This window comes from Peromyscus leucopus, chromosome 15, assembly GCF_004664715.2.
Source record: "Peromyscus leucopus breed LL Stock chromosome 15, UCI_PerLeu_2.1, whole genome shotgun sequence".
Classification (NCBI taxonomy): Eukaryota; Metazoa; Chordata; class Mammalia; order Rodentia; family Cricetidae; genus Peromyscus; species Peromyscus leucopus.
Genome location: NC_051076.1, coordinates 17,534,888 through 17,548,222, shown reverse-complemented (window position 1 = coordinate 17,548,222; position 13,335 = coordinate 17,534,888). Strand labels below are relative to the sequence as shown.

The 13,335-nt window shown below is 39.9% G+C and overlaps 1 protein-coding gene across 1 annotated transcript in view; it reads right to left on the bottom strand.

Moving 5' to 3' along the window:
* Positions 1-445: 445 nt before the first annotated feature.
* Wdr26 (WD repeat domain 26) overlaps positions 446-13,335 on the bottom strand; it is a 42,670-nt gene continuing 29,780 nt past the window's right edge. The window contains 6 exon segments of the mRNA XM_028861094.2: positions 446-2,401; positions 5,973-6,158; positions 9,927-10,056; positions 11,398-11,476; positions 11,913-11,949; positions 11,952-12,057. Of these exon segments, the coding sequence (XP_028716927.1) occupies positions 2,376-2,401; positions 5,973-6,158; positions 9,927-10,056; positions 11,398-11,476; positions 11,913-11,949; positions 11,952-12,057 (564 nt within the window). The 3' untranslated portion in view covers positions 446-2,375.

The following is a 13,335-nucleotide window of genomic DNA, read 5'->3' as shown; positions in this document are numbered from 1 at the left end:
ATGCTTCCGGCCAATTGGCACAGTGAAGTACAGTATCTAGAGGAAACTGCCAGTTAGGAGAGACCTGGAAACTACTCACCTAGCTGCTATGAACACCTTTGCATAGTTGTAACTCCACTTGAAAGTGTGCCTCACTTTTAGTCCACGTTTTTACTTCTCAGTGTTTTTAACTGTACTTCACAAGCACTGTGAAAACTCAGATCTAGGTGTGGCTTGGTATACTGGTAGAATTTGTGCCCAGTGGGCACAAATCTCAGGAACATTACATATGTACCAAACAGTACAATGTATCCACATCTGTAAACAGCTGTGGAGTTCTATACCCATATTTTGTTAGTGACTGTTACTGTAGAGACTGGGTGTATGTGTTAATGGCTTCAGGGTATATCAATCAAAATACGGTGTGAACTGCACTGAGGTAAAGAGGAGTTGTCACTTAATTATATACAGTTACAAATGAAAATTTTTATTCAAGCTTAAAGTGAAAAGTAATTTAGTAAAGAAATGAAGTACCAGATAAACGGTAACATATTATTTTAACTTAGAAGTATCAAAACAGGATTTCTCTGGTTTTCTAAAGTGGTGGTCTCTGCAAAATGAAGCTTGATGTAATCTTTTTACACACCAATTTGATAAAATCATTGCTGACTACAACCTCTCATTTCCTCACTAGGAGCTTTGGGAGAATGAACTCTACTTTAAGGCCAAATGTGTCTTCTTTTTCTTCCTTCTCCTGGCTTCCCCTCCCTGCTGCTATCCCTCCTTCTGCGCCCTACACTCCAGGCCTCGCTCCTCTCTCGGAGCCATGAGGGGTGTGATTGATCGTGGTGAGCATGCTGGGGATGTGGCTTGGCCTCAAGGGCAACTTGATACCAGATTTTTTTTCTTCCCCAGGATCTTACTTTGGGAGTAATTCCACTTCTCTTTCCAATAGCTGTGGTCACCCTGATCATCCTCTACTGAAAAACAGGGAATTTCAAGAGAGACTGTTAGACCCAGCAGCTGTGGGGTTTAAAAACACCGTGAACATCAGACATTAGATGTAGAGTCTTCAAAATGAGAGCCTTTTTCCATAAAGGAAACCATCCCATAAACTAAAAGGGGGAGGAGAGGGAAAGACTATCCACAGCACCAGTTTGAATGAGGTTCAGTATGGCAACATCTGAGAAGTTGAGAAGGAATCTTTGTTAAATTCCAGTGTCCCTATATGTTGGGCATTAAGGGCAATTAGGAGAAATGACTGAGGTTTGAATCCCAGTTGACGTATGTTTGTAACCTGCTGAATTCTAAGTCTCAACGACACTATAAATTCCCCAAGTGGGTCTATCTTCTGATCTCTACTTTACTAGATCACACCAAGTCCAGAAGAACTTGGAACAAGCTTTTGTGAAAACCTAGATTGAGAGCTGATTTTTCATGTTGGTGTATTTATAAAATTCTCCTTTTGAATCTTGAATTTCTTCAACATCGATACTGATGTCCCTTCGGGAATAAAATAAGAAGGGGGAACTTCAGAGTATCTCTCTGGCTTTCCTGTGCCATGTCCTTCTGAGCACTGTTTCTGACCATGCCATGTCTCAGGTGGTACCCCAGAAGAGCATCAGTTACACTGCATATCTGAGTCACAGAGGAAACTGTTTTTTAAGCTGGTTTAGATTCCAAATGTATACAAATGAAGTCACTTTAATCCTATAAATACTTCTTAATTTATTTTTAAAAAATTGTGCTGTTAACCCTTTACGGGGCAACAAGCTATGTGAAAAGTACAAAACTTTTTGTCAAATGTAATATTGAGAGTGCTTTTGACATAGTTCACTGGTTTGTCATCTGATCAGTATATACTGCGCAACGGGCAAGGCTAGGATCCATGAACCAAGCTGCAAAGATCTCAAGCTAAATAAGGCGGAAAGATTTGGAGAAACAAAAGGAAAATTCTTTCCTGTCCAATGTATACTCTTCAGACTAAGGAACTCTTCCTATCACGCCTTCTAAACTGTTAAATAAAGTTTCCAAACAAGCATTTGAACTTCATTACACAGAAGAGCAACAAGTATGGTATCCCACCAGACAAAAGGCAGGAGGGAAAAAATATATATACTGAGTTCAATGGGTAAGCCTGGATGCAGTACAGTTCTTCACAACCGATGGGGAATATTCAACATGGTGTCCAACAACGTTCTAACGACGTGCTTCATCAACTGGTTACTATGAAGCAAGGTGTAAAGGTTTGGCCCCAATCGGGCTTCAGAAATGGTTCTTTTTTCATGACGAGCATGTCTGTCCAGCTATCAATCATGTTTGTTTGCACCAAATCCCAAGCCATTAAAATACGACTAATTTTAAGTTAAACAGAAGTCGTCTGCTCCAATTCGCCATCAACTATCCATGCTACTGCATTCCTCTGAATGTCGCCAAGACGAAAATATGCAGAGAAAAAAAGAAAAAAAGAAAAGATACCAGTTAGAAAGTTTCAAAATCTGCATTAGGACATAACAGCAGAATAAGTAACAATAAACAAATTCTTGATATTTTCGTAGTTCTTAACTTTTTAGGTTATATTTTTATAATATAACCTCATTATTATTTTGAATAATGTAGGAAAAGAAGTGAATAATTACGTTAGAATTTCCTAATTTTATGTTCCTTGGGGGGCGGGGCAGCAGCGAGACAGGGTCTCAGTGTGTAGCTCTGGCTGGCCATGAACTCAGAGATCTACCTGCCTCTGCCTCCAGAGTGCTGGGATTAAAGACGTGCATAACCATGACTGACAGAACTCCTTATTTTTAAAATTAACCTTGAAATAGACAACTAGACTAAGAAAATCTTTGTTAGTTTACAATAAGAAAGACGAAAGAACACTCTGGTAGTACAAGCCAGAGCTGCACACTCAACTATGTATTTAATCCATTCAGCTGCCGAAGCTTGAGGTCTACAGCCTCACCAGCTCCGTTTGGGAGAGGTGTATATATGAGCTTTAGTGAGAGAGAGTTCACATACCATAAATGCACACTCATTTAAAACACTTACTAGTTTTAGCATACTGACAGCTTGTACAACATCAATCAGTACCCAATCTTAGGCCAACTTCACCATCTCAGCCATCACATATACCCTCATAAAAACGACTCCTCTGGTCTCTGTGGACTGGCCTATTTTTAGACCAATTCAATATAAAATGTAATCACAGCATATGGTGGGTCTGTATGTTTTGTTTCTGATATATTTCATTTAGCATACTGTTTTCAAGGTTCATGCACCTTATATAGCATGTATAAATACTTCATTCTATCCCATTTTATAACCCCCACCACACAAAACCCAGAAAGTTACTAAGGCAATCAATCTTGCAACTCGTTACAAAAGATCAGCAACTTCTCTTTAAAATAAATTGTTAAGCCAGGAGCTAGAGAGATGGCTCAGCAGTTACAAGACAATGGCTGTCCTTGCAGAGGACCCTAGTTCGATTCCCAGAACACACACGGTGGGTTTTTAAAGCAGCTTCTAACTCCAGTCCCAGGGAATCAGATGGTCTCTTCTGGTCTCTGTGGGCACCACACATGTGGTACAGATTTATATTCAGGCAAAACACCGGTAACACATAAAGATACATTTGTTGGGCAAATAAGATGGCACCATGGGGCAAAAGACTTGCTGCTAGGCTTGAAGACCTAAGTTCAATCAACAGAACCCACATGAGGGAAAGAGACCAACTCCAGCAAGCTGTCCACTGACTTCAACAGAGCACGTGTATCCACCACCCTCCTGTATACAATAAATGTACATAAAAAAACCTTTTTATATGTATAAAGTTTTGAATTAAGCATTTAAATGACATATGTAACTTCATGCTACAGTCTTTGAATGTTATCTTTAATCCACTTATATGTTCAAATTCCTATTCTACGCAGGTATAATTTATTTAAAAATCATGTTTTCATTGTCTGTGTGGGAAGACTCCACAGGATATCCTCAAAAAGGAGTTCTTTCATTTGAATGAGAATGGCTGTATTTGTGGGGTCAGCCTTATGTTGGTGTACGTAATTGGACATTGCTGAATTGGGCCTCATCTCGCAAGTGAGCCAATATGCAGCACACCCACTGAAGTGACTCACATTAACCAAAGGCACAAAGTGCAAAGTGCAACTCGTGGCCATTGTGCTGCAAGACAGTACCCCTTATGAGATGAAGCTGCTACGTAGGACCAGTCCTTTCCTACTTCTTCCAATCACATTGTGAATGACTAATAAAGTATAAAAGTACAGATAATTACAGATGCAGATCTCCAAAGACCATATCTTAGAAACTGGGCCTTGAAACTTAGGACAACTAAAAGTCTTGCTTGATTTCCCAGGAGTATCAGACAGTAAAAACCAACAGAAAAGGCCTCCAAGGTCCCATGCAAATTGATGCAGTAGTTCTAACAGTTTTTAATTCTCATCTCTGTGTTTTGCTGTTTTGTTTTGTTTTTCGAGACAGGGTTTTTTTTGTGTAGTCCTGGAATTCACTCTGTCGACCAGGCTGGCCTCGAACTCAGAGATCTGTCTGCCTCTGCCTCCTGAGTCCAGGGATTAAAGGCAGGCGCCACCACTGCCTGGCCTCATCCTTGTGTTTTTGTTTTTTTTTTAAAAAAATAGCTAACTTCCCTCCCAGGGAAATCATTAATTGAAACTGTTCCACGTGTTTCTTACTAAATCATTTAGGTGGGAAGTCGGACAGACGGCTTTAGCAGTTAAAAGCACTTGCAGCTCTTGCAGAGGATTGTCACTCTGTTCCCAGCATGCACAGCGGGTAGCATGGGCACACAGGCACACACGAGAAAAACAAAACAAAAACACCAGCCACTTCAGTGGGACATACTGAACAAAACAACCTGTAAGTAAGTTATTTCCTTCTAAACGAGACATTTTTACTTGTTCTCTTTGAGGAAAAAAAAATGATATTTACATAAAAGTTCTTATTACTTCTCTCTAGTACTATTATATTTAATCAAGAATTTGTCCTCATCTGTTAGCTTTATGACTTTCTTCATCTTCAAGTATCAAGGTGGTGGGAAAACTTTCCAGACCTAGACTTGCCGAAATGGCAGCATTCAACAAGTTAACGGGGGTCTGCCATATTTTGGTTCCTTCCCTATAAAATGAAAATAAAAATGTTTCTCTTACAAGACCATGAACACATGTGAGAGCAAATATACTCTGAGCATGCTATTGGCACATAGGCAGCATAGGAAATTTTAGTTTCTTCCTCTTTCCCTCATCATAGTTAATGTTAGTATGCTATACAGTGCTAACATATTAGGAAAACCCCAAAATGACGCTCATTAAAATGAAAGTTTCTCAATTTTTATACATTGGTTAGTTCTCATGTATATAAAATGTTTCGTGTAATATCACATTTACACAGCATGAGAAAACATCATTTTAATAAAATTTGTGTGTATGTGCAGGCAAGTACATGCCTGCAAAGTGCAAGAGGTGTGGGGGTCGGGGGCAGCCTGGGTGTCCTCTCTGTCTTCCACTGAGTTGGAAAAATCTCTCCTGTTCTCTGCGGCACACGTCTGCCTAGCTGGCCTGACAGCTTCTGGGAACTCTCCCACGTGTCCACCTCTCATGTTCCGTAAGGGCAGAGAGATTACAGACTCACATCGTCTACACCAGCATCACATGGGTTCTGGGATCCAAACTCAAGTCCTCTCGCTATGGACAAGCACTTACCTCACACTCATCTCTGAACTCCAACTTTTAAAGTACTGTTGTTAACTTGATGGAAATGAGGTAGCACATTCTAGCTTACTTCTTCATTGCCTCTCCAAAAACAACAAATAAAACCTAACCTTAGATTTTTTAATTCTTTCCATAAAGTGAAATAGGTGAAATAAAAAAGTCATATTCCACATTTAAATTGCTATTTAAAAGTATTCTAACTCAGAGCAATGTTTCATCTGGAGAAAACAAGGGCTGTGCATGACTTACCTTCAATATTCTGGTGGTCTATAAAAGGTGCTGGTCCCCATATTCTCACAGTGCCATCATCTGAGGCACTGGCCATCATAGATGGCATCTGTGGGTTCCAGCTAACACAATTTACTGTGCGCGTGTGCCCTGTCAGCTCCGCAATCGGCAGTTCACTTCGTTTGTGCCAGATGTAAACCTTGTGATCTAAATTAGAGCAATTCAGAGAAATGCTAGAAAGTTGTGTTATTAACAAAATCACTGACCCTAAATTACCATTTACTACACACCCAACATGATTCTTCAATATTATAACTTGAAGGGAGAAAAAATAAAAAATAGCTTAATAAGTTAATTTTGTGAAAAGCCATGTTAATACACTATAAATTTTTTCCTCTGTTCAAAGTAAATAGCTCTGAAGGCACAAAAACAACTCCTTGCAATAGTCTGTCCATATGCGACTAGTGAATCTGTGGCAAGGTGGCTCGGCAGTTAAGAGTGCTTATTGCTCTTGTAGGGGACCAGAGTTCAGTTCCCGAGCACCCATGTAAGGGGCTCAGAACCGTGGGCACCCTCTTCTGAACTCTGCATTCACATGCATGTGTGCACACAGACATACACATAAGACATTTAACAGAAAAACTCCAATTACAATGAAGGTATTTGACCATAAACTAGTCCAGTACAGAGATGCTGATGCATTCTGTAGAAAGAGAAACAAAGTATCCAAACTGAAAAACCACAACAGAGTAAAACCTTTATGGGGAGCTTACAAAGTACTCTGTGTGTAACTGATGGAGTGGGTACTAGGCTCCCCCTACACTGTAGAGACGGGAGCTGAAGTACAGAGAGGCTAAGGCCCTCTAAGGTCTACAATGCAGGGAGACCTCTTGACTGTAGCTCTGCTCAGGGATTACTGCAGACAACCACCTCATATTAAGAACCTTCTGTAGAGCTTCTAGAAGATGATCATAAGTGACCATAAAAAAATCAAATCCACTACAGCTTGGGAATAAGCTAATTAGTAGATGATACTTCTAAAATGACAACAGAACCCCAGGATAAACCAGCTCTTTATTATGACGATCTATTGGTTAAGTAATAGGTCAATGTGGAAATCTGAGTGGGTGTGCTGCCTGCACGTTTCAAATGGTAGAACTAAGGGCATGGACCACCCACCTGGTGATGAGTTGTATCTCAGTCAAAGAGCACAGGTCTGCAAAGTGGGAAGATGATACACACCTCTGATTCCACAACTTGGGGGAGTGGGCAGATTTCTGTGAACTCTGGTTCATGTCTACACATGTTCAAGGAGGTATTTGCTGCTAAGGTAGCAAAACTAGGATCTGCAGCCATCAAAGTCAAAATGATATGGTTTATGCTGACTATGTTCTATGTGCTGTATCAGTCTGGCAAATCAATGGCCTATGTAAAGACAGTCTGTAGCCCAAGCAGTCTCAGACTTACTATGTAGCAAAGGATGATCCTGAACTTCTGAGCCCCTACCTGTACCCAGTGCTGTGATTACAGGTGTGAGCCACCATGTATGGTTTATGTGTGAAGGACTGAACCCAGGACTAGGTGTGTGCTGACAAGCATAATACCAAGTGAGCTACCACAATCCCAAATCCCTAGTTTGCCTATATATTTTAGGGTATTTAGTGGGCTTCTGAAATATAGTACTTAAAAATTAATAGTAGAATAATTACTGTGGCCATCTTGGGAAATTTCTGTATTTAGCTGGAGTTCAAAACATTTTTAGAACCTTTCTATATAACTTAAAATAATGAAAAATAATTTCTCTACTGTTCAGGCACATGTTTAAATACAGATGTTTTTTCATCTACACACCAAGTTTAGTAGAAGGGACAGTTGTGTTAATTTGAGCTTTTCTGAAACCATTAACAACTACCAGGCATAAAAGTGGTAACTTATACATACTCACTATCTTAAGAAAATAATCAAACTCAACTTTTCCCATAGTCTTAGTAGAAATAATGACTGTGTTAAAAAACAGATAAATCATAATAATCCCAACTTTTGGTTTTGGAGACAGGTTCTTTCTACACAGTCCTGGTTGTCCTGGAGGAACTATGTAGACCAGGCTGGCCTCGAATTCACAGAAATCCACTTGTCTCTGGTCCACCTCCCAGTGCTAGGATTAAAGGCATGTGCCACTATGACCAGCAAGCCTGACTTTTACCAACCTTTAAAAACTATCAGTCCCGTGAAAAACAAGTCCTATAAAGGTATAATGACTTCAGTGAATTTTGATTTGATCCAAACATCACACATACTTCTAACACATGGTTAGGACAGGCTGCACTGATTCCAAACAGTAAGAAGGGCTCAAGCACAGAACACTAGCGGCTTGAGACCCTGGAGTCCATCCCCACCACCACAAAGGAAAAGGAACAAGCAATCAAAACCAAAACCAAACACCAAGGATTCAAGCTATTCCCCAAAGGTAACATTAAGAATATACGGGATAAACTACTAAAAAATTTAATCTCTCACCATCCCTGACTTCAAACTCTACTATAGAGCCATAGTAATAAAACAGCTTGGTACTGGTATAAAAATCGACATACGGACCAATGGAATCGAATTGAAGACCCTGACATTAATCCATACACATATGAACACCTGGTTTTTGACAAAGAAGCCAAAACTATACAATGGAACAAAGAAAGTATCTTCAATAAATGGTGCTGGCATAACTGGATGTCAATATGTAAAAGATTACAAATAGATCCATATCTGTCACCATGCACAAAACTCAAGTCCAAGTGGATCAAAGACCTCAACATAAATCCAGTTACATTAAACTTAATAGAAAAGAAAGTAGGAAGCACTCTTGAATGCATTGGCACCGGAGACCATTTCCTAAATAAAACACCAACAGCACAGACCCTGAGCACAACAATTAATAATTGGGACCTCTCGAAATTGAGAAGCTTTTGCAGGGCGAAAGACACGGTCAATAAGACAAGAACACAACAAACAGAATGGGAAAAGATCTTCACCAACCCCACATCTGACAGAGGATTGATCTCCACAGTAGATAAAGAACTCAAGAAATTAGACATCAAAATACTGAACAATCCAATTAAAAAATGGGCTAAAGAGCTAAACAGAGAATTCATAAAACAAGAATCACAAATGGCTGAAAGACATTTAAAGAAATGCTCAACATCCTTAATCATCAGAGAAATGCAAATCAAAACGACTCTGAGATACCTACCACCTTACACCTGTCAGAATGGCTACGATCAAAAACACTATGACAGTCAATGTTGTAAAGGATGTGGAGCAAAGGGAACACTCCTCCACTATTGGTGGGAATGCAAGCTTGTACAACCACTGTGGAAATTAGTATGATGGTTTCTCAGAAAATTAGGAATCAAATTACCTCAAGAACCAGCCATCCCACTCTTGGGCATATACCCAAGGAATGCTGATTCATACCATAAAGATACATGCTCAGATACATGCTCAACTATGTTCACAGCAGCACTAATTGTAATAGCCAGAACCTGGAAACAACCTAGATGCACGTCAACTGAAGAATGGGTAAAGAAAATGTGGAACATATACACAATGGAGTACTACTCAGCAGAGAAAAACATGAAATTTGCAGGCAAATGGATGGAACTAGAAAAAAAAATCATCCTGAGTGAGGTAACCCAAACCCAGAAGGACAATCATGGTATGTACTCACTCATAAGTGGACTCTAGATATAAAATAAAGAACAATCAGACGACAACCCACCAAAAAAAAAAAAAAAAAATTAATCTCCTATCTTATGCTTCCAGAAAAATAAGCTACCCTGATAAAGAGTATTATAGCCCTTTAAATTAACCTGTCCAGGTGAACCAGCAGTGACAGACACTTTAAATTAACCTATCTGGGTGAACTAGCTAGCAGTGACACTTTAACCTATCTGGGTGAACCAGCAGTGACAGACATCTTACCTTCACTGCCACTAGCGATGAAGTCTTCATTATGGCCTCCAAAACATGAATGAATTGTATAAAACCCTTGTGTGACACCTTGATATTTCCTTACTAAAACTCTGTCTTGCAAGTCCCATAAATGAACTCCCTGCAGGCAAAAAGAAAGAAAAAGAAATTTTTGTTTTTTGTTTTTTTTTTTTTTAAGATACGGCTTTCCCCTCTATGACCTTAAAAAAAAAAAAAAAAAAAAGACAATCTCTCTGTATACTCCAGGCTAGCTTGGAACTGATAGATCCTCACAAGTCCCTTTTCTTTTCTTTCTTTCTTTCTTCTTCTTCTTTTTTTTGTGTAGCCCTCGCTGGCTGTTCTAGAACTTACTTTGTAGACCAGGCTGGCCTCAAATTCAGAGATCCACCTGCCTCTGCTCCTGAGTGCTGGAATTAAAAGTGTTTGGCATTATGCCCTACCCTCCCAAATTTTTTTAGAGTTATAGGCATGTATGACATCAATAAGCTTAGTAGGTTTTTTGTTTTATTTTTTTAAAAGACAGACAATCTAGCCCACCTTCCTTATGCTGTGACCTTTTAATACAGTTCCTCATGTTGTAGTGACCCCCAACCATAAAATTATTTTTGTTGCTACTTCATAACTGTAATTTTGCAACTGTTATGAATTGTAATGTAAAATCTGATATGCAGGATATCTACTAAGCCAACCGTGTGAAAGATTGTTCAACTCCAAAACTGTCTTGATCCACAGGTTGAGACCTGCTGATCTAGCCCAATGGCTTGGTGTAGCTAGAGTTTTCCTGCCTGGCCCACAGTCAGAACAAATCTTTGTCACCCACCACTCCCACAGCTGCTCAGACCCAACCAAGTAAACACAGAGACTTATATTGCTTACAAACTGTATGGCCGTGGCAGGCTTCTTGCTAACTGTTCTTATAGCTTAAATTAATCCATTTCTATAAATCTATACCTTGCCATGTGGCTTGTGGCTTACCGCATCTTCACATGCAGCTTGTCATGGTGGCAGCCGGCAGTGTCTCTTTCTGCCTTCCTGTTCTTTCTTTTCTCCTCTCTGTTAGTCCCGCCTATACTTCCTGCCTAGCCACTGGCCAATCAGTGTTTTATTTATTGACCAATCAGAGCAACACATTTGCCATACAGAACATCCCACAGCAGCTTGGAACTGCTCTTAAATTCACAGAGATTGCCCATTTACACCTCCTGAGTGCTGGGATTAAAAGTGTGGGCTGCCACACCCAGTCTCAAAAGAATCTTTAACAGTAAGTTGTGAATATTCCTTTGTCCACTGGAGCATTCTTATTTTCTATTTGTGCAAAATGCCAGTACTTCAATAAACCTATAGCTGATTCCTACACATTTAAGCACTAAACAGATATTTAATAGCTAGATTTAACAATTTTCACTAAGCTGAATTTTTCTGAAAGCTGTAAAACAAACAAACAAACAAACAAAAAACATACCTGAGTTGCTACATTTAACAAAGCTAATCGGCCATTTTTTGAAATAGTAAATGACATAATAGGATGATCTTCTTGTACTCTGTAATCAGAAATAATTTGTCAGGAACAGCAAATGAGTCAAGAACTTCAAATTATGAGAGACTATAAACTATTATAGCTTAAATGGCATTTTTACCTTATATATGTCAATCAGAATGAGTTAACAAACACCCCTTGAACACCAATTCAAATCACCAATCAAAACAAAAAAACAAACAAAACTGCTTTTCTGGAAAAGCCCAACTGTATACATATTTTGGTATAAATTAGACCATTTCCTTTTTTTTTTTGGGGGGGGGGGTTCAAGACAGAGTTTCTCTGTGTAGCCTTGGCTGTACTGGAACTCTTTTTGTAGACCAGGCTGGCCTTGAACTCAGATTGGCTAGCCTCTGCCTCCCATGTGCTGGGATTAAAGACCTGTGACACTGCACCATGCTAAATTAGACCATTTCTACTGGAAACAAAATAATAGTTACATGTTCCTATCTGTAAGGTCCTCAAAGTTGTAGCCCGGATCCTCTGGTGTGTGTCAGACGCCAGCACAGTCTTCCCATCACTCAAGCACCATAGGCATTGCACTCGCACCCCCTCCCAGGAGTCCAAAAGATTTCCATCCAGGTCCTAAGCAGGGAAACAAAACAAAAACAAACAAGCCTGATGTAAATGCTTGCCAATGCCTCATGAAAGTAGCTGTGTTTTTTTCCTAGCCAAACTACTCTACAAGTATTTTAACTTAGGAGAGTTCACCACAGGTCTGTAAACACTGCACTCTGACATGCAAAGCTGTGATACAAAAAGAAGAGAACTAGGAATTAATAGCTAATACTCTGCTAGAATAAACTGTGAATTCTAGAAGCTTCATTTTACTAGAAAGTGGCAACCTGCAATAGCTACCCAGGGAAATATTGGATTGCCAGTGAGCTGCCCTGGAAGTATGTTAAATGACCTACCCAGAAGAAATGAAGCCTGTGGTATAGCCTATTAAGATCTGTTTTATTCCACAAAGGTCAACTACAAGACAGTTTATCTAAACAAACACCTAACTGAATCTGAAAACACCTACTAAAACCACATGAGACAGTGGTACGTGTGACATGTGGAACCTAGACAAAACATAAGGACATTGCATTTGTTTGTTACAGGACAGTTTACCTTGGTTGAATCAAATGAGTTATAATTGCCAGGTGTGGTGGCACACGCCTTTAATCCCAGCACTCTGCAGGCACATGCAGGAGGATCTTTGTGAGCCTGGGTGCTGTGGAATGTTCTGTATGGCAAATGTGTTGCTCTGATTGGTCAATAAATAAAACACTGATTGGCCAGTGGCTAGGCAGGAAGTATAGGCGGGACTAACAGAGAGGAGAAAAGAAAGAACAGGAAGGCAAAAGCAGTCACTGCCAGCTGCCGCCAGGACAAGCAGCATGTGAAGATACGGTAAGCCACGAGCCACAAGGCAAGGTATAGATTTATGGAAATGGATTAATTTAAGCTATAAGAACAGTTAGCAAGAAGCCTGCCACGGCCATACAGTTTGTAAGCAATATAAGTCTCTGTGTTTACTTGGTTGGGTCTGAGCAGCTGTGGGAGTGGTGGGTGACAAAGATTTGTCCTGACTGTGGGCAAGGCAGGAAAACTCTAGCTACACCTGGGGTTCGTCTGCTCTATACAGGGAGTGCTAGGGTAGCCAGTACTACATGGTGACCCTGACTCAGAAACAACAACATCCAAATCTCAATCAACACAGCAGCTGGTGACCATAAGATCCTTGAAACGACTGAAAAATTCTGGCAGCACCCATCACTTTTTTAAAAGGATTTTTGAAACTATATTGGTATGTGCGAGGGTATGTGCACATGTGTGTAGTTACCCACAGAAGCCAGAAGAGGGCCTCAGATCCTC